This window comes from Callithrix jacchus, chromosome 3, assembly GCF_049354715.1.
Source record: "Callithrix jacchus isolate 240 chromosome 3, calJac240_pri, whole genome shotgun sequence".
Classification (NCBI taxonomy): domain Eukaryota; kingdom Metazoa; phylum Chordata; class Mammalia; order Primates; family Cebidae; genus Callithrix; species Callithrix jacchus.
This window is the reverse complement of record NC_133504.1, coordinates 91921524-91944044: the sequence shown is the minus strand read 5'-3', so window position 1 is coordinate 91944044 and position 22521 is coordinate 91921524. Positions and strand designations below refer to the sequence as shown.

The window sequence follows — 22521 nt, the reverse complement described above, 5'->3', positions numbered from 1 at the left end:
ATCCCAACACTTTTGGAGGCTGAGGCAGGAGGATCCTGAATTGAGTCCAGGGATTTGAGACCAGCCTTGGCAACATGGTGAAATCTCATCTCTACAAAAAATACAAAAATTAGCCAAGTGTGGTAGTGTGCACCTGAAGTCCCAGCTACTAGGAAAGCTGAGGTGGGAGGATCACTTGAGCCTGGCAGGTTGAGGCTGCAGTGAGCTGTGAGTGTGCCACTGCACTCCAGCCTGGGTGACACAGCCAGAGCCTACCTCAAAAAAAAAAAAAAACCCTTCAGAGCTAAGGTATTTATAGGCAATTTAATAAAAGAACTTTAGGATAAGATTGCTGTGTTAAATACAAAGCTGGTTAATATCCTACAGAGCAATAAACCTTACTTTGAAGTTCTGTCTTTCACTGAAGAGAAATCATTTTCATCTGTGTCAGACAAATATCTTCAAGTTAGTCTCTGTATCTACTGAGCTGTAAAACAGCATGGTCAATAGGAAAACCAACTAAACGTGCAAACCCAGAACTGTACTGAAAGAATACCTAGAATTCCTTTTTGCCCAATTCTATGTTTTGGATAATTTTTCTGATGTTCTTTATGTTAAAGAACATGCTTATAAAATTTCACCATTAATTATGGTGTTTGTGGGGTGTTTGGTAAATACCTTTTTAGTAAGTTAAAGAAATTCTCTTCTAATTCTAGTTTTTAAAAAATATGCATAAGTGAGTGTCTAGTGCAGTAAATATTTTTCTGCATTTATTACAATTATTTTTTTTTGCTTTTTCTCCTTTCCATGTGTTAATGAGGTAGAATATATTGATAAATTTTGATGCTGAAATATCTCTTTACTTCTCAGAAAACACTACTTGGTCATGAGGTGGTATGTTATATACTGGTGACATTTATTTTCTAATATTTTATTTGAGAATTTTGCATTTTTGTTTGTAAGTGAAATTGCTCAATACTTTTCTGGTTCTGTCCTTGGATTTTGGAAACATAATTTTCTTTCTTTTTCTATTCTTTGGAAAGTTTTAAAAATAAGATCTAGAATATCTTTTTTTTTCACAGACTTGGTTGAAAATCACTTACAAAACTAACTTTGTATGGTTTCATTTTTAATGGAGAAATTTTTGACTACTGATATAATTCGTAATGGTGATTGGCTTATTTATATCTTATATCTTTTCTTGAGTCAGTTTTGATAATTTATATTTTCTAGAAAAAATGAAGTTTAAACATTTTCAAATTTATTGACATAAAATTGTTTAAGGTGCTTTTTGTGACTTAAAACATTCATTCTTTTCATTTTTCTTAAAATTATTTATTTGTGGCTTTTTATTCTTTTGATGTTTTATTTGACAATATATTTATACTTACCTTTTAATAAATCAATGGATTTTATTAATCGCCTGCTTTTAGGTTGGTTTACTAGTCATTAATTTCTGTTCCTATCTCTTAAAAATAATTTATTTCCAAATTTTCTCACTATTATTTGTGCAGCTTCTTGATTTGAATGCTTAATTAACTTTTTTTTTTTTCAAATGCAGTCTTTGTTATGAGAAAGCAATGTTATCTAGGAAAGTCACACGCTGGTTTCTTTCTAATAAAATGACAAAGGAGGTTTCTTAAATAATTTACAAAGAGCAGAAACTGCTCTTGAACAGGGCTACCCCTCCCAGCTCACCCACAGTACTCTGCTTTGAGCATATAAAGAGGTACCTGTGAGCCCATGGTCTTAAGCATGGAAATATCTCCTATGCCTTCCTCTGAGTCCCTGGTAGGAAAAGCAGGGTTGAGAGTGGGACCTCCAAGAGCCTTGACACTGGAAACATAGTAGATGACTCCCCTAAAAACCAAGCACCCAGGTACACAGCTCAGGCTCTCAAACATCTGATGCTGGCACTTCACATCACAGATGAAGCAAATACAAGACTCAAGGTCCAGTGTTCGATAAGTTTCTAAGCCCAACAGTCCCTAGAAAAGTAGAAGAAACAATTATTCCCATCTCTGCAAAGTCTCTCCACGAAACTTGCAAGCTGTGTCAGGCCGTCACTGATGGGTCCAGATGTGGTTGGAGAAGGGGGACTCCGGGTCCCTTGTAAGGCAGGTCCTTGTTAGCAGTGACCCACAGGTGCTGATGACTCCTAGGGGTTTCCTCCAGGAAGCTCACTGGAAGCACAGACATCCTTGGATATGAAGCCTCAGCAATCAGACAGGGCTTGCTTCCTGCAAGACAGAGCTGTAGGACACTTCCTCCATCATGAATGAGAGAGAAGGTCATGTCACCACTCTCTTTCGCCATAATGGCTTCGTGCAGCTCTTGGAACAGCTTCTGGAGACGCTGAATTCCCGCCCCCACAGGCTCTCGGTAACTGTCAGGCTCGCTGGGAGAGCAGAGGGGCTCTGCCGAGGAGTAGGGGCTCCGGAAGTCAGCCTCCCACTTCGACAGCCATACTGGGTGGCACGTGAGCCCATGGGGGGGGCAGAGAGGCAATGATGCTCCTTCTCCCAGGGGTCTGCGGCTGAGTGGGCAGGAGCGGCTGCAGGTGCTCTTGTGGCTCAGGCTCTGAGTGGTGATCCACTCCCCTTCTGTGCCCGTCTCTTCCTCCTCCCGACCTTCGCCTAGGTCTCCAGCAGCCGTTTGGTTCCGCTTTGGCCGGACTCCCGGATTCTCTGGAACTTGGCAATCAAGGCACTCAGCTGAGTGAGCTGCAGCCTGGAGGCCCAGCTGCCCTGGCTCTGGGATTTCCAGGTGTGTCCGGGAGGGGCTTGTCTAGAGGTTGAGGTTGACAGCTCTCAGGGGCAGCCCTCTTTGGAACCCAGGGCCCGGGCGAAGGCCTCCTGATGTGTTAAAGACATAAAAACAATTAGAACATACAAATTTGTGCACATTACGCTTTTAAAATATCAGTTTCCAAAACTTATCAGGGTTTGCTACTTTAAAAATATTTAATTGAATAAAAATGAAAGAATATCACATGCATTTCATCAATTTTTCAAAAAAATTTTATGGCCTTTTATGTGGTTATTTTAAAAAATGATGAAAACTGGGGTTGGTAAAAACAAATAAATAAAAATAAAAATAGAAAAATGAATCGTGTGATATTTTCTGGGTGCATGGTTTTCTCTATGGAGTAAATAGATATGTAATACAATATCTGATATTGCATATATCACTATATTGATACACTTAATATTTAAATAGCATAAATGAGTATTATATAATACAAATACTATACAATACTATATAATACATATTGAATACATAAAAATTAGATAGAATCTGATAATTTTATTATTTGACTCTTCCATATCTTAACTAACCTTTCTCATCTCATTTGCCAATCTTCTGCTAGTAGAAATTTATTAAAATCTTTCTGTGATTATCTGTTAATTTCTTTCTGTATTTCTGTACATTTTTGCTTTTAATTGTTCAAAACTATTTCATTTGGTGTATACAGTTCACATAGTATCATTTTCTTATTTGACTATTTCTTTTACTTTTATGTAGCATTTTCCCTCTATATTTTACATGTTAAAATTTTCAGCATTTTGATATTGATAAGCCTATGTCACTTTTCTTATTCTTTGCATTTGTTTTTCCCTTATTTTGTCTTTAATCAGTTTAAACATGCATATTTTTAGTCTTTACCCAATCATTTTATAACAAAAAAATCCCCAAATATTTTGTAATTTTAGATTCCTTTATTCTATCGACAAATTTTAATTGAGTTCTTGTAAGTGCCAGATCCTTTCCTCAGTGCTGAAAATGTATAAGTGGAAAACAGATTGAATTCTCTCTTCTCAATGGATTCCACACTGTAGTGATAGGAGATACACAAGTAACATAATAAATAAGCACATTTTATTACATCTAATAAGATGATAGGTCATATGGAAGAAATACAAAGCAGGTCAACTCTATGGCAGTTTTATAGTGACAGTGGGAATAATTGCAGAATAAATAAAATAGCCATATTTGACTTCATTGGAAAAATGCTATTTAAGCAAAGACGTGAAAGAGGTGAGAAAGTGAGCTCTCCAGGAGAAGACCTTTTCACTTCCTAATGAGGGAGAGTGACTTGCATCTTCAAGGAACACCAAGTAGACCAGTATGGCTGTAGAAAATAGAATTAGGGAAAGTAGCAGGAGGGTGTAATGCATATAGTGGGTAGGCAGATGGCATAGGGTCTTGTAAGTCATAATAAGTAGCAATTGAATTTTAATATTATTTGAAATTAGATTTAAAAAGTCAAGGGTAGAAGCATGGAGAATATTTAGGAGACTACTATAGGTATCTAGGTGAGGGATGACGGTAGCTTGAACCAAAGTCAAAACAGTAGAAATGATAATAATTGATCAAGCCAATGTTATATTGAAGGTAGAGCCAATAAGTTTCCCTAAAGTACTGGATATGGAGGGGGCGGTGACAGAAGAAAATGTGTCAACAGTGCCTTTAAGTTTGGGGCCTAACAACTTAAAAAAAATGTAATTTCCATTAAGTAACTACAAGAAGCTTGATTTGAGGGTGGAGAAATAAAGGAGTCAGTATTGGATGTATTAAATTTAATATATCTATTAGACATCCAAGTGGAGATTTCAAATAGGCAATTTGCTACATAAAGACAGAATTCACAGGAGAGGTCCAAGCTAGAGAATTAAAATTGGGAATCATGACATATAGATGATATTAAGTCGTGGATTGGATGTCATCACCATGGGTATATGTATAAATAGAGAAGAGAAGTCCAGAGACTGAGCCCTGGGGCACCCTAATGTTAAGAGATTCACTGTAAAGAGGATGAATTAGCAAGAGAGGCTAAGAGAAAAATATAAGAGAAGAAACAGGAGAGACTGGAATTCGAAGTCAAGTGGATAGAGTTTTCAGGAGGTGGGAATGAGCAGTTGTGTCAAATGAGGTTAGGTAAAGTAACATGAGGACTGAACATCGACCCTTGGATTTAGGTATAGAGAGATCAGTTAGGATGAAGCGGTTGGATCAAAAGCCTGATGGCAAGAGAGGAATTGTAGTCAATGAATACAGACAACTTTTTTTAAGAGTTTAGTTACAAAAGAGTTCAGAAAAATGAGGCAGGATCTGGAGGGGAAAGTAGAATCATGAGACATTTTTCTCCTGGGTGTGTGTGTTTTGGTGTGTATACATGCACACATATTTTAAGATAAAATTATAGCAGCTCATTTACTACTCAAAGTGTCCCTGAAAAGAGAATAAGTTGATGATGTAGGAGAGGGAAAAGAGAATTGCTGAAGTCATCAAGTAATAAGGAGGGGATGGTGTCCTGTACACAATTTGTAGGGCTAGTCTAGGGTCAAAGCACAAATCTTTCATCTACAGTTAGAGAATAAAGTCTGGTAATCTGACTAGTGTGAGCAGATATGGTAATGCAAGTTTGCAGATTTTTTTTCTAACTTCTACTACTCTCTCAGAGAAGCAGGAAGCAAAGTCGTCATCTGAGAGGATGGAGGGGAGGTGCCCATGATTTGACAACAGAGAACCTACAGAACACTGTCTTAGGAGAGGAGAAAAGGAAATGAACTCAGGATTTGTAATTAGATTCCTTGGCAGCACTAAGGGGCTGTTTGAGGTTCAAGGTCATGAATTTAAAGTGGAGCCTGTCAGTGTTTCAGTGTTTTTCCCAGCCATATTCAGCTGCAGCATGCCAGAGCAGTGAGGACAGGTGGATTTAACCGGAGTTGCAGTTCTGCCAAGTGAATATCATAAAGGCAGAGAGATGCAATGGAGTTGACAGTGTATACTAATTGCAAAGCCAGATCACGAATTTAAGCAGGGTAAGGCGAGTAGTAAGAATATCTAGAAGGTGCAGGATCATGAAAAGGTGATAGCATCAGTGAATTCAAGATTCTGGTGGGGTGGGGTTGAAGGATTGTTGTGTTTAGGCTCTAGACAGAGTTAAAAGTAAGCGAAAAGACAGAGTTCACTTCAAATAGGTCATTATCTGGCAATCCATGTGGAGAGGACTCATCTTAAGAAATTCCTGGCTGGGCGTGGTGGCTCATGCTTGTAATCCCAACACTTTGGGAGGCCAAGGCAGTCAATCACCTGAGATCAGGAGTTTGAGACTAGCCTGGCCAACATGGTGAAACCCTGTCTCTACCAAAAATACAACATTAGCTGGATATGGTGGCACATACCTATAATCCCAGCTACTCAGGAGGCTGAGACAGGGGAATCACTTGAACCTGGGAGGCAGAGGTTGCAGTGAGCAGAGCATTGCACACCAGCATGGGTGGCAAGAGCAAAACTCATTGCCAAAAAAAAAAAAGAAAAGAAAAAGAAAAAAAGAAATTTCAAAGTTGTCTTATATTTGCTCCTGTTGGTGATTCAAGTGTTTTGTCACCTGAGTCTACTTTTCATGTTAATTTCTCAGATTGGGGGTAAATTTTAACCCCAAGGCAAACTGAGACTTTAATTTCTCAAAAGAGACTTTGAAAAATCCAATTCAGAGTCCTAACATCATATATTTTATCAATAAATATGTTAGTATGTATCTCTAAAATTTATTCTAGAAATTTTAGGAAAAATGTAGGACTATTTATTTAGCACAGCCATAATACTATCACAGAAAAACAAAAACAAATACAAGCCCTCATTAGTTTTTTAATCAGTGTTAAAGTTTTCAGTTAACTCATATCTATCATTATTTTAACAGTCCTTTTGAATCAAGATCCAAATAAGATTGTAACATTGCATTAGTTAAGTTAATGTATCTTCTACGTCTCTTTAAGTCATTAGATTTTTCCTCCAACTTTTTTTTTTTTTTTTTTTTTGAGACAGAGTCTTGAGCAGTTGCCCAGGCTGTAGTCTAGTGGCGCCATATCGGCTCCCTGCAATCTTCTCTGCCTCCTGGGTTCAAGCAATTCTCCTGCCTTAGCCTTCCCTGGAACTACAGGCATGCACCACCACGCCCAGCTAATTTTTTTTTTTTTTTTTTGTATTTTTAGTAGAGACGGGGTTTTACCATGTTGGCCAGGATGGTCTTGATCTCCTGAACTCGTGATCCACCCGCGTCAGCCTGCCAAAATGCTGGGATTACAGGTGTGAGCCACTGCGCCCTGGCCATGTTTTCTTATAATTCTTACAAATCAGATTCTTAATTTCCTGATTGCTGATATAATTTAACATGTTTCTCTGTCACTATATTTCCTATAAATTAAAGATTCATGTTAAACATTTTTATGTGTGGCAAATGATTTTTTTCCATCAGGGAGACATAGTTCCTGTTCATCTCTCTTTTTATGACGCTAGCAGATATTGTTGTGAATGTGTACATTTTTAATGTTTTCTTACTAGAAAATTTTTACATACTAAGGACATAGATACGGAGGAGTCATTTTATCACATTTCACTGAAGCATTTATAATTTATCATTCTATTAACTTTAACAAAAGAAGAATTGCTGTTGTTTTGGTTGTTTTGACTAGCTTGTGACCTTCCAACAGGTTAGCTACATAAAATACCTGAACTGCCGTTCAATATTTTTTAATTTTTAATTATTTTGTATAGAGGAGTCTCCCTATGTTGCCCATGTTGAGCTTTAACTCCTGGCCTCAAGTGATCCTCCTGCCTCAGCCTCCCAAAGTGCTGGGATTGCAGGTGTGAGCCACTGCACCCAGTCCACCATAGCTTCAATATTTGGACCAAAAACAAATCTTGATCTGCTGTCATGACATCACATAGATGCATTGGTAATAGGCTGGGCTCAGCTATGTCAAAACCTCCCAAATCTGTTCAAAAAGAGTAAGAAATGCACTAATGACTGAAGTCAAAGCAAATGCTGAAAAAGCTCTTGGTAGCAGCAAAAAATGGTTAATGTAAAAAAGGAGTAATTGTGTCCTGACTAAAGCTTGAAATGTTACACTTTTAAGGTGGAGATCTATGAATATACATTATGGCAGTTTGAAACATTCTCATGCCATGAAAATAAAAAAGGTGAAAATTAAGATGTGATTTTTAAAAAGTACATAATTTATTCCTACATTGGAAAAAATATAAGAGATGAAGGCATGATAACACTTTCCTCATGATATATATTGACTGGAACAAAGAAACTGGTGACTAACCTTTTAGTTGGAAAAAAGAACACACAGAGTGTGAAGAATCAGAGAGGGGGTCTGAAAGTAGGAAGATATTGAGGGGAATAAAAGAAGATGAAATAAGTAATAAACTTGAGTAAAAAAGAATGCAAAAGTTAAAAATGATTTGACCTCTCTGGGAAGTAACTTTACAATATTTGATAAGCAATTAAACTATTAATACTCATTTTATTTTAAATTTCAGGGTACATGTTCAGGATGTGCAGGTTTGTTACATAGGTAAACATGTGCCATGGTGATTTGCTGCACCTGTCAACCCATCTGGCTAGATATTAAGCCCAGAGTACATTAGCTATTTTTCGTAAGGCTCTTCCTCCCCCCACTCTACCCCCTTGACTAGCCCAGGTGTGTGTTGTTCCCCTCCCTGTGTCCATGTGTTTTCATTGTTCAGCTCCCACTTATAAGTGAGAACACGCGTTTGGTTTTTTGCTCCTGCACTAGTTTGATGAGGATAACCAGTTATTTTATTAAAAAATTGGAATGACATACTATATGCTGTTATTTATCTAGTAATTTTCTAGATGTTACCTTGGGATAGTAACTTTTAACTTTTGTTAAACCACATGTTAAATAACTCAAACTTGGAACTATCAGACTTTTTCCTTAGGATAGTTTCTTAGAAGTAGAATAACTGAGTCAAAGGGTATTAATAATACTCTTTAATACTTTTATTACTACATGGTAATACTACATGGTAATAAAAGTATTAAAGAGTATTATTAATACTTACATATAATACTATTTTGACTCAATTATTCTAAAGTTTTCTAACATTCATTCAGCATGCATTACCAACTTCCTTCTTCTTAACCTCATAGAAAATGGAGAGAGAAACACAAATGTTTTCAACAGAAAAATCAATATAATTTAGTTTCAGGAAAAAAAAATCATAGTGGTAGCAGAATGACCATTTACCATTTCCCTTCCTATGAAATCTGTCTCTTCTTGACCTTTGCTTATATTTTATTATTGAGGTGCTGGTATCTTTCTTAAATCAGTTTCCCTGAACTCTTTCCATCAAGATATTATTAAAGATAATAATAACTTTTTGTATGTGTGATGAATTTTTTCTCCCAGTTTATTATTTGTCTTATGGTTTTATTTTTATATCTTTGGGTCTTTTTTTTCTTTGTATGTCTTCATGATGAATATAATACACATTGCTTGTAACAAAAAATACAGACATTCATAAAGTAAAAGTAAAAAGCAAAGTGTAGGATAACATAGTATAAAAATCATGGTGAAGTTAAAGTATCCTGTTTTTTAATGCCTTCTCGGTTTTGTGTAGCATTCTGATCTTCCTGATCAGAAATCATTTTTCTGGAACTTCCATGGTGGGTATGGCTAAATATTTTAGCAATTGAAGAAACAATCTGAACAAACTCTTAGTTTCAGACATGATTTGTTAGGTCACCAATAAAAACAAATAGCAAAATAATAAGACAGTATAGGGGAAGGCTGTATTACCATAGATTTGTTTAATATGTCTCATCTACAAACACAAGTCCACCAAACATCTGTTTCCACAAGAAAGCATTAATGTGCCTCTGAATATCCACAATACGATCAAATGTATTGTTTTCAGGAGTCAAGGGAACACTAAAGCTTGGCAAGCAGGCAAAGCCACATATAGTGTAGCTTTAGGCTGCCAGTATTTGCTGATCTTTGTTTTCTTTGCAAAAGGATAAAGGTAAAAGAGAAATTTGTCCAAAGGACCTAGGCAAGCAACTTTTAACCTATGTTTAAAACCTTCATAAATTTGTGAGGATGATGAATTTTTTGTCTCTATTGTTGAAATTTGTATTGTGTCTGTTTAATCAAGCAGGTCGCATATCGGTTCCTGCACACAGACAATAAGATCAGTTGCATTTTGATTATCAGTGAAAAACTCTTCTTTTTTTTCTTTCTCTTCTTTCTTCCTCCTCCTTCTCCTCCTCCTCCTCCTCTTCTTCTTCTTCTTCCTCTTCTTCTTCTTTCCTAATTCTGTCCCTTCTGGCAAAAAAAAAAAGTCCAGGAATCAGACAATAAATCTCAGGCAATAGCTTCTTATCCTTTTTCCTATCAGAACAGTAACTATAACTTCTTTTTGGAAGTGGTGGACTTTGCCATCAGCTTTTCATTTTATAAATATTTGTTGAGTGACTTTTATATACTATCTCCTTTTTTAGTCACCAGTGATACGCAAGTGAAAAGAAGGTCGTCCTTGCTTTTGAGAACCTTCCAGAGGGCAAGTTGGAGCTACAAAATATTACAGTGATAATAATATGTATTTTACTATACATAAAAGAAAGTTCTCTTCCTTAAAAAAAAAAAGAACTAAGAAAGCACACATTTAGAACCACTACTTACACAGGAGAAATGATGTTATAACTGAATGTAAATTTAGGAGACTGAATAAAAGCTATTTAGATAGACAAGGCAGGGACAAGTATTCTAGAAAAAGGGAATAGCAAGGGTAAAGGAATGAAGCACAAAATAAGTTTCTCATTTTTCTTTCTCTGTCCTCTCACTCCAGACCCTTTCCTGCCACATTCTTTATTTCTGTCATTTAAAAAAAGTTCCATTAAACAATAGCAAGTAAGTTTTAATGAATATAAACTGCTCAAAATGTTCAGAGGAAGAATGTTCTATAACTGTAAATATGAACAAGTAATTTATAAAATATCACTGAGCTAACAAATTAATGTTTCTGGAATCATGTATTAGTTTTCTAAAACACACACTCTTGTCTGTGGGAAGGTGAAAGAAGATCTTGTACACAAAGATTTATGTGCAATGATGTTTAATGCCATATTACTGTAATAAAGAAAGAAATGAGAATACCTAATTCTAACTTGAGACAACTAGTTATATAAATAACCCCTACTAATATATGACATAGGGATATAATCACTACATATTCTTCATTAAAAATAGTTATAAAACCTACAAGGTATAATTTTATATTTGTATAGAAATGTATATAGAGAGATATATAGAGGAAACGCTCAAAGGGTGTCCTTTATATGAAAAAACAGTATTCTTTCTAGGTTTTGGAATTACTTCTTACATGTTTTCAATACTGTCTATAATGAACACATCTCACTTTATAATCATAAGGCAAATCGCAACAAATTTCAGTGGTGGGTTTGGGGAATAAACATACTCATTAGGAGTTTAACGGACTTACAGTATTTTAACTTTAGTCTTGGTTTGTAAATTATAGGCCAAAGGTAAATATAAGAAATGCTGCCTACTTGTTACTTAAAGGAGAACCATGTCTTTGTAATTTAATCAATTAGATAAATGTTTGAAAAAAAAAGTGAGACCTGTAATACCGTTGAATACTTGTGGTTGCACTAAAAATTTCAAATATTTTTCTCCCCTCGACCTTGAGTAAACAATTTTAGAGAAATAAGACATATTGTGAGTTACATGTTTGGATGAACTTTAGGAGATTTCTCTGTTGGATAATTGACACTGAGTTATTAGTGGTTTAAGGATGATTTTTTTCTACTATAGCTTAGCAGCCAGATACAGATTAGCATTTATCAATAAAGAAGACTTCCGTTCTGTCAATTATGTTGCTTAGAAACAGGCTATTAAAATTTGTCCTTGTTAGTGGCAGTGCCTGTTCTGACTTATAAAATGAAGTTTTAGCAATTTAAAAAGTTACTCTATTTTTTTTTCCACGGTGAGAAATATGTGGTCAGTGAGGATGTGACTTATTTATCTGTCGAAAATCATGGGAATAATAACTATATTTCCTCATTGTTTACTATGTGTCAATCTCACACTGGTCCTGAGAGAGGTGCCCTAATAATGAAAGGATAATTAGGCCAAAACAATTAGAAAGTAGTTTCTTTAAAAAGATAAGTGTCTTGTCAATTAGAAATTATAATACCTGTATATGAATTGTGACATCATCACCTAGTATTTATGATGTTGGGCAAATTATTCAAACTCCCTAAGTCATCTTCATCCATAAAACAAAAGAGGCATTGTAACTAATATTGTTTGGATCTGTGCCCCTGTCCGAGTCTCGTTGAATTGTAATCCCCAATGTTGGAGATGGAGCGTGGTGGGTGATGATTAAATCATGAGGGTGGTTTCTCATGAATGGTTTAACACCATTCACTCAGTGCTGTTCTCATGATAGTGAGTTCATTCTCATGAGATGTGGTTGTTTAAAAGTGTGTAGCACCTTCTGACCACTCTCTTTCTCCTGCTCTGGCCATGTGAAGTGCCAGCTCTGTTCACCTTCCACAATGATTGCAAGTTTCCTGAGACTTCCCCAGAAGCTGAGCAGATGCCAGCACCCTGCTTCCTGGACAACCTGCAGAACCATGAGACAATTAAACCTCTTTAAAAATTAACCCGTCTCAGATATTCCTTTATAGCAATGCAAGAGCAGACTAAGACAATACCAATCTCATGAAGTTCTTGTGAGGATTAAGTGCCATAATCTATGAACACCACTTGGAGTACCTTCTGTACAGTTAGTGTTCAATAAATGTTAGCTATTAATACATTCTCATAGCATCTTTGCCATCAATTTCAAAAAGAAACATTAAAAAATCTCCATGTATGTTTTGAATCTTTCAATTATCTACTTATGAAATAACATTTCTTTGGAATGAAAAATACTAAACAGAAAAGGTAAGACATTACCTTTCTGTAGCAAGCGTTAAAAGCTCTTGTAATTTCCCTCAAAGAGGTCTTCTTAAATCTGGGCTGAAGGATTTGATATCTTCAAACCAACAAAATTGAACTTACTCAGTGTATAACAGTAAGGGAAGTTTCTCTTAATTTTATTATCCGCATAAAACAAATAGAATACTAAGAGTGAATAGATGTGGTGCCCTTTAGAGATCAAACTCAGGCATGATCACTGATGATACTAACACAGGGTTTGCTAGACATTTACTTGCTGAAGGGGCTGAAAAATTTATCCTGTGAAATATCCTTACTTCCAGATTTTGTGTTAAATCCTCATTCTGCTATCATTTACTTTGTGCCTTCACCCCTGTAGTGTTTATAATCTAGAATTCAAATCTGAAGCCTTGAAGTCTTGGTTAGAAGCCATCAATCATGATGTGCTTTCCTTTTGCATCACATCAGGAGACACTTAATTCTGCTAAGACAATAAAAGTAGTGATAGACTGACCCTAGAGAAATAATAGTGGACAAGATAGAAAAGATTCTGCTATCATGGAAGTTGCATTACAGTGGGATCGAGGCATGATCAACAGGTAAGTAAATAAATAAATATAATAATTCAAAATACCAATAAAGTTATAAATAAGGAAAACAATAAAACTAGTGGTGAGATAGTGTTCAAGGTGTGGTTTGCCAGGAAAGTCTCTCTGATAAGATAACATCTGAGCACAGCCTGAAAGATTAGAAAAAAACAGCAGAGAGAAAACCTGGAATATGTGATTCCAAGGACAGTGGAAATGATTTTCCACAGGGGCATAAGAAAATCTAATGTGTTTGAGGGAAAAAAAGGAGACTTCCGACTGAAGTATTAGTGATCTGGGGAAATCTAGTTTCTGCAATGTGGTAGACCAGATATTGTAACTCCCTCTGCCACCAAACCCATAGAAATGATGAATAAAATACTGTATATTTACTTTTAAATGCACACCTGAGCTTACAATAAAGTAAACCAATTTCCTACTTGCCAAAAAATGAAGAGGGCACAGTAAAATGATAAGGTCAATTTAAAGGTGGTGAAGGAAAGAATATTAGCAGCCTTGGTAATCATGGAAATGGGTTATAGTAAACGTAACAGAATAAGAAATGAGACTATGAGCCCAATGGATTCAGGGAGTGAAAACTGAGATTCCTGCTAGAGACTAGAAAATGTCCCCACCAGCACAAAGATATTCTTTCAAAATATAACTTTCATGAGAGCAGGGGCTTTGCCTGTTTAATTCTTATGATCTCCCTAGTCTGTGCACAGTAACTTAGTAAATTTTTATTCAATAAATGAATGTCTTGGCTTGGGCTCTAAGTAAGAAGGAAAAAGTGTCCCCTATGAGTTTGTAACTATGCCTCCCCTCACATGAATTTGGGGGCTTATAATTGAAATAAATAATAATATGTGAGGTTTGCCAACCTCTAAGTGAGAAATTAACACAAAAAGTCCTCTGAAATTGGGATATCCTGGGAAGCCTAGAAGTAGCAAAAGGACAAATTATCAACCAAGATTTTCTACAGAAAACACACACACACACACACACACACTAAAAATAAGCTTAGAATCTAAAATTATAAAAATGTATCAGGAAATGATCAGGTGCAAAGAGGCACTTCAGTTGTCTTTGCTTCATGATGCATCATTAGAGAAAACAAAAATGTCTTGAATTTGATGACGAAGTGATGTACTGAGAGTCCTGGCAATTTAACCATGTCAATGCACTCTCTATTATTAACTGAAGAAAAAGGATTGCCCTTTAAAGGTTTTTTTTTTTTAAGACTAAGAAACAAACATAGGTTAAAAGGAGCCAAATCAGCACTGTAAGTGGATGTCTAATGATTTCCCACTGAAACTCTCACAAAATTGCCCTTATTTGATGAGAGAAATGAGCAGGAGCATTGCCATGGTAGAGAAGACTCTCTGGTGATGCTTTCCCAGGCATTTGTCTGCTAAAGCTCTGGCTAACTTTCTCAGAACACTCTTATGATAAGCTTGGCTTCCAGCAAGTCAACAAACAAAGTGCCTCGAGCATCCCAGAACACTGCTGTCATGACCTTTGCTTTTGACTGGTCTGCTTTTGCTTTGACTGGACCACGTCCACCTCTTGGTAGTTATTGCTTTGACTGTTTCGTCTTCAGGATCACACTGGTAGAACTATGTTTCATCTCCTTTTACTATTCTTTGAGAAATGCTACAGGATTTGATCCCAGTTGTTTAAAATATTCATGGAAAGCTCCACTTTGTCTGCAGTTGATCCGGGCCCAGCGGTTTTGGCGCCAATTGAGTGGAGAGTCAATTGGTTTTTTAGTCAGGCTTGTGTAAGCTGAACCAATTGAGATGTCTGTGGGGTTGGCTATTGTCCTTGCTGTTAAATGATGTTCTTCTTCAATTAGGGCACGAACAAGATTATTTTTTTCCTTGCAAATAGATGTGGATGAATTTCCCACTGCAGGATTTATCTTCAGCATCTCATCCCTTCCTAAAACAAGTTATCCATTTGTAAACTGCTGATTTCTTTAAGGCATTGTCCCCATAAACATCTTGTAAAGCATCAGTGATTATATCATTCTTCTGCCTGAGCTTCACCATAAATTTGATACTGTTCTTGCTTCAATTTTAGTAGAATTCATTTTTTTCTTAAAGGGGCTTTTTTCAAATTGATGTCTTCTTCTTCTTAGTATATCAAATGAGATCCTGTTCAGACATGTTATAAAAAGTTAGCACAAGTATAATTTGGTGCAAAAACATTTTTGAAATTCATGCATAGTTTTTAAAAATAATATGCATTTTTTTCATAAACTTTTTGAAGACCATTTATAGTAGTGATGTTTAAAACATGTAACTTCTATGCTTAAACTACACCTCGTATTTCTAAGGCTGTGGTTAGTCTATGAAGAATGTACAAAGCCCATTTGAAACTCAGAGATTACTTATTGTTTCAAGATACACAATAACAATAACAATGGATGAAACCTGATAGTTATGTAAGTAAATTCACCCAAGTGATGCTAAATAAATGAATAGTTTAATAATTGAGAAACACTAAAATTCAAATCAAGATATAAACTTTAGCACAAAGCACTAGACAAATGTAAAATACTATTAATAAAATCGCATATAGAAAACATTACAGAGAGAATAGCATTTCAGAAAACCTTCAGACCTCTCATGGAGGTAGGCCACAGGGACCTAGAAAGAGACAATTTAGCTTGAGTATATCAAATCACCTTGGGCTGTACCAGGATAAGTCTGGAGGAAACTATACAGTAGGCCTTAACTACTATAATTTGAGAGAGATTACTATTCTCTTCTGTATTAGCACTCCATTATATTTTTATGGGAAATTGGTGCTTATTGATGGAGGAAACACTGAATTAATCACCTTCTAAAAGGCACTTCAGTCATCTTTGCTTCCTGATGCATGAAGAACAGTAGGAAATGATGAGGTAAGAGACTAGGTAAGGCATAATATTAGCAAATTGAATGTTTCCCATGTATACTTTTTACCCCCATACAAAGCTTAATTTATGGAAAATGATAAAAAGCAAAGCCTTGTTATGGTCTGCATCCAATTTGCTTTTGACAGATTATACATCTGTGAAAAAATGTGACCAATGCCACCAAGGTCACAGCACTTACCAAATGTCATTAAGGTCAGCGGAAATACTGATTATTCCACTATATCATCACTACTTGAGGTCATTTTGGCAATCTCCAATGAGATCAGAATTCTGAAAAATAATTATCTATTTCTTGCCTGGGAGCACTCCTGCATGTCCAGCAAATAACATACACTTGATAAGTATTTGTTACCTGACTTAATGACTTCTCCTTTCACTTTGATTTACTTTCAGAAAAAATCAATTAAATGACATAAATAATTTCTTGAAACAAATCAACATGAGTCTCAGAAAAGTGGGAAGATTTAAGTACATACATACATGTAGTTACTCACCTTATCTCAATGTTGCAATTGCATTTGGCTTTCCTGTGACATTTTCTAGCCCATCACACATGTTGCTATACCCATTTTTCTGTCAACTCTTGAGTATCCCCACCTCCTTTCTCTGCACTCAGACACTCAGACACACAGAGTCACATATCTCGCCATAATTATATACTAAATATTTCTTTCTTAAACTTCGGTCACAGAGGGGTCAAGATTCCTTTTGTTTATATCCAGCTCCTTTTCCCAGTAATAGGTTAAAGCTGCTACCCTACAGTCTGCTCAAGACTTGATTATATATTAGCCTATTTAAAAGTCTGCTTTTAGAAATCCCCTACATAAAGTCTTCTCTTGGGGTAGACAGTTGCAGTTCAGAGTCTCTGAACTGTTTCTCTTTTCTTGCCTTTTATGGTCTCGCCAAATCTCCCTCATTATTGCCTGTTCAAAATTTTCCTTCTGTTTTCTACACCTACTCTTATTCTAAAACATTTAGGTTTCTTTACAATTCAGGATTCATAACTTTATAATCCCACCCCGAATGGTGTGCGTATCTTGTTTATACATTATATATATTAATATCAGGACAAAATTTAGCATATTTAAAACCAAACGACGTATTTGTTTTTAGTTTACCTTTGGTTGCTGTGAGTTACTCCTAATCCACATATATATTGCCACAAAAAAAGAAAGGAAATGCATGTGCAAATAATGCCTGTAAAATAAGCTATTTGCCTTTAAGAGTCTAGCCAAATTATGCGACAGCTTACAACAGTGAATTAGATGAGAAATTGTTTTAAGTATTTACAGTGTTTTGTAGTAAAAGAGAAAGATGTCTAGTTCTAGATTTGCAATGAAGCCACTGGAGGCCCTTTCACAATCATTTACACTTTTTGGATCTCAGTTTCCAAAAATGCTAAAACTGAGTTCAACAGTCACTCCCTTTGACTACTTTCTTATGAAATCAACCACTTAGAGACTACAGAAAAGACAGATGTAAGAAAATGTGCTTTGATGGGAAGAGCATAGGTTTTAGGTCCTAACATCCCAGGGCTAGATCTCCTTTACACTCTCTACCGGATGATCTACAGTGAAGTTACTCAACTTCTTTCAGTCTCGATTCTGCATCTATAGGACAGTAATGATAATATTTGCCTCACAGAATTGTTCTGGGGACTGCCTGAACAATCCTAAAAATATGAAAATGGCATGACACAGTAGGTGCTCAAATAAATGGTAGTTATTCTTAATGCTGTTGTTCTAGTTATTGATTTAAAGAAAGGACAGTGTTTTGACTTGGTAACTGGAAGGAGAATCCAGTGCTATAAAAAATTTAGTAACTGCTAGGTTTTTTTAAAATGTCAAACACAAAGTGTTTAAGGGGAAAAGGAAAAATTTCCCTCAATTTCCTTCCAATTCCAGTGTCCTGTATATATCTGTTCAAATTTTTTCTATATGTGAAATAAATGTATATAAATTAATTGATTTTATAAAAAACAGATCATGTTATATATACTGTTAGATAAAAACATTTGGATGGTAAGTGGAAAGGAACAATACATATTTCTTGGTTCAATAAGAAAATATTAGGTCTGAAGGAAAAAAATTAGCTGTGACCAAATTGAAAAGAAGGCATCTGCATGCCACTGCAATTCTTTTTACAGAAATTCTATAGGTTTTAATTTTATTAGACATTAATCACAATATTTTAAAATAAATAATTAAAGCTTTACTACTAAAAATCATTACTTAAATATTTATGTTAGCTGGGTGAAGTACAATCACATATACACTGCCTAATTTGCATGAAGTTTGATGGGTGTGTAGATCACATATGAATAAGAAAATAACTTTCTCCTGGATGCTACTAGGTCTTTTTCTGCAAAGCTACTTACTTTCAGCAGCCTAACGAGGTTTTGCAAACGCAGAGGATGGTTGGAAAAGGATACAGATTCTCTGCTGTTATTTGTTACTCCAAGTGCAAACTGACCTAGTTATGGTTACCATGGATACTATAATTTTGAATTTAATCATATTCTGAAAAGGAGTAGCAGTACAGCTCCATGAAACACTGAGATCGATCTGAAGCTCAGCCTTGAGAGGTGAAGAAACTGAGTCAGGGAAGGTAAGTGGTTTATCCTACACCAAGAAAGAAACTGGAAGATTCACAGGGGAATCTCAGAATTAATGAAGCTAAGGTCTATGATTAGTTCAGTAGCCAATGTACTTTGCAAAGTCACTCAAGCCATAAAAAATGCTTCTTAGCTTAAGTGATTTACATGAGACTTTGCTGCACTTACTAAAAATATACTTTTTCTCCTAGTCATCTATAACTACTGTTTTTCACCTTGAAGCTCAAAAACCACAAAAATATACTTGGAGTCAATATACCAAGCTGTCACAACAAACAGGTTTCTGCACAAATGAAAACCGAGTGAAATAAAAATGAAAATGCCTGAGAAGTGGAAGAACAAAGGATCATTTGTTTTAACTTGAGCTTCTAGGATCATTTGATGGCCATATTTTATGAGCCTGCAACATATAATCCTGCATATAAAACATGATACATATACGTTTAACTATTCAATTGTAATATGAAGATTTTCTTTTAAATAAATGTTTCTGAATTAGAATACTTAGAATAAAAGAAACGGGAAGCTGTCTGCTTATAATTAAAATAAAAATTACCTGTAGTTCTAACTCAGAAGTGATCTAACGTCATGTACGTGCAAATTTTAGGACATAAAGATGAGAGAAATTATAAAGAGGGAGCAAAAGAATTAATTCTGAATTCTCCCTGGAAAATAAGAATAGTTAATCTCCTGTATTGGTTGCTTTGACCCAAATTGCTGTTCTGTTGAGTAATTCTTAAATTAGTTCTCTAAGATCATAAACTATTGGAAATTGAACGAGTGATCTGACTTAGACCCTGGCAACATTATATAAGCAGTTTCAAAGATTTCAATGGTATCTTTTCTTGCTTATGTAGCTGGTTTTGATCATAGCCAGGTCACCTCACACACTTGCAAAGATTCTTCCCCTTCCCAGATAAATTTCCCCCCAACAACCTTGAAAATCTTGTAATGGATGATTCATTACAGCTAAGACAAAGGCCCAAGCACTATCATATGTCATTGCTAAAATTACTTCAGTCAAGAGGATGAAAACATTAGAAGGTTTACCTCCTTTCAATCCTCAGCTCCCATCAATTGTTGGCTGACAGGATTATTATGCTGCTGCTTGGTCAGTGCATTAACAGAAATTGTTGCTTTCAGGAAGCACAGCAGTGAATATAAAAACAGCTACAAGATAGCAGGGCCACTATGAACAATTTATAGTTGAATAGAGAGCTCTCAAAGCTGGCTTTATGGTCATCTCACAAATATATTAATGATCTCATCTTTGAGGAAATAACATTCTCTGAATTTCTCTGTTTCAAGATCTATATTTTTTCTTTCCAGGAGAGATAATACTGCTCACAGAGAGGAAAAAAAATTAGCAGCTTGAATCTAAGCCTCTCCACATACATTGGTAGGCTACACATGATCTTACGCTGCTATGCCTGACTTGCGACAACAGCAAACATTTATTGATCTCATATTGCTAGTCATGATGAGAGTTTCAAAGGCAAATACCTTGAAAGCTCATAATGTAACTAGAGTCACAGAATGTACAGAGCTCCCTCTACTATGAAGGAGGTATGTTGCTATGTGATTTCAGAGGAGGAAGGGAGTGATTGTGCTCAAGGAACAGGAGGCAAATGTCACACAGGAGGGGACATTTAAGTGGTATCATGAAAGGTGTATCATATTTCATGAGGATAGAAAAGGTAATTTTATGTATAATAAACAGCTTGAACAAAATCAAGCCCAAAAGAAAACAGAATATGTGGTATATAATGATTATGTGAATGTATTAGTCAGGGTTCTCTAGAGGGACAGAACTAGTAGGAGCTATATATATATATATACACACACACACACATATATATATATAAAGGGGAGTTTATTAAGTATTAACTCACACAATCACATGGTCCCACAATAGGTCATCTGCAGACTGAGGAGCAAGGAAAACCAGTCCGAGTCCCAAAACTGAAGAACTTGGAGTCCGATGTTCAAGGGCAGGAAGCATCCGGCACAGGAGAAAGATATAGGCTGGGAGGCTTAGGCCAGTCTTGTCTTTTTACATTTTTCTGTCTGCTTTATATTCTAGCCACACTAGCAGCTGATCAGAAGGTGCCCACCCAGATTGCAGGTGAATCTGCCTTTCCCAGCCCACTGACTCAAATGTTAATCTCCTTTGGTCACTCCCTCACAGACACACCCAGGATCAATACTTTGTATCCTCAACCCAATCAAGTTAACATTCAGTACTAATCATCACAGTGAGTCAGATTGCATTTTTCAAAATAGCCACAGCAATTTCTTCCATTCCATATGCTCTTATAATGTGATTTTGATACTCCTCTCATTGAGAAGAGAGACTGTGCTCATTGAGAAAGTAGGCTTTGCGACAACAGTGGAAGTAATGCTACCTGACTTCCTACAATGTGTCATAAAGATGATACATTTTTTGCCCGACTTTCAAGGGAAAATCCTTTGGAAACTTGAGCTACCATATAGATGTCTGACTTCCCTCAAGGTGCTGTGCTAGGAAAGAAGCTCAAACTAGGTCCCGTGGAGAGATCAAACAGAAAGGCCATGAAAGTGTCAAGAGAGAAGATGCCTGGTCAACCAAAGCTGTCCTAGCTATTTACATTTTAGCTTCAGCCAATATCTGCCTACAATCACATGAAAGACCTGAGTTAGAACTGCTTAGCTGAGCCTTCGCCAAACTCCTGGCCCACAAAAACCATGAGACCTAGTACAATGATAAGCACTGTTTTAAGCAACTAAGTGCTGGAAGTGATTTGTTATTCAGCAATTAAACTAGAACAGTAAGCAACTGGAAATGAAACTAGACCGTCTAATTGAGGCCTACATAATATTTTTATTTTCTTCTACATGAATGGGAAACAATCCAATAAGCTTTTTTAATCTGAAGAATAACATGATTCAATTTATAGTTTAAAAGGACACTCAAGAGACGTTAGGCAAGATGAACAGGAGTGGAGAGACACTGGAGACAAGGAGAATGCTTGCAGGAATTCTCCTGTTGAGCTGTGCATAAAAATCACTTGAGGTGTCTGATAAAATTTCAAATCCCTTGAACTCATACGAAAAAATAAATGAAAGGTAGTGAGGAATTGTTTCTAGATAACTTTAGTGCAGAAAAGTACATTTGTTGTACACTTGCTGTATGTTGGGCAGTTTGCTAGGCATTTGGTATACAGCAGAGTGGCTAAGATCACAGACTTTCCTACAAGAGGGGCTTGAATTTGAGTTACTCCATCATTTACTAGCTATGTGATCTTGGGAAAATTACTTAACTTCCCTGAACCTGTTCCCATGTTTTTAAAATACAGATATTACCCTACCTTTCTCACTGTTTTACTTAGGTATAATCCTTACATATAGTAATTGCCCAATAATAATAAATGACTGCATAAAAACACATACACCAGTGGCTCACTCCTGTAATCCCAGCACTTTGGGAGGCTGAGGCGGGTGGATCACGAGGTCAAGAGATCAAGACCATCCTGGTCAACATGGTGAAACCCCGTCTCTACTAAAAATACAAAAAATTAGCTGGGCATGGTGGTGCACGCCTGTAATCCCAGCTACTCAGGAGGCTGAGGCAGGAGAATTGCCTGAACCCAGGAGGCG

At 36.1% G+C, this 22521-nt stretch overlaps 1 protein-coding gene across 1 annotated transcript; it reads right to left on the bottom strand.

Moving 5' to 3' along the window:
* Positions 1-901: 901 nt before the first annotated feature.
* Positions 902-15278, bottom strand: LOC118152024 (uncharacterized). Its single transcript, XM_078366070.1, has 2 exons — positions 15006-15278; positions 902-2766 (listed from the first exon to the last, which is right to left on the bottom strand). Exons 1-2 carry the CDS (start codon positions 15276-15278, stop codon positions 2035-2037), a joined length of 1005 nt encoding a protein of 334 aa, XP_078222196.1. The 3' UTR covers positions 902-2034.
* Between the last annotated feature and the right edge of the window lie 7243 nt (positions 15279-22521).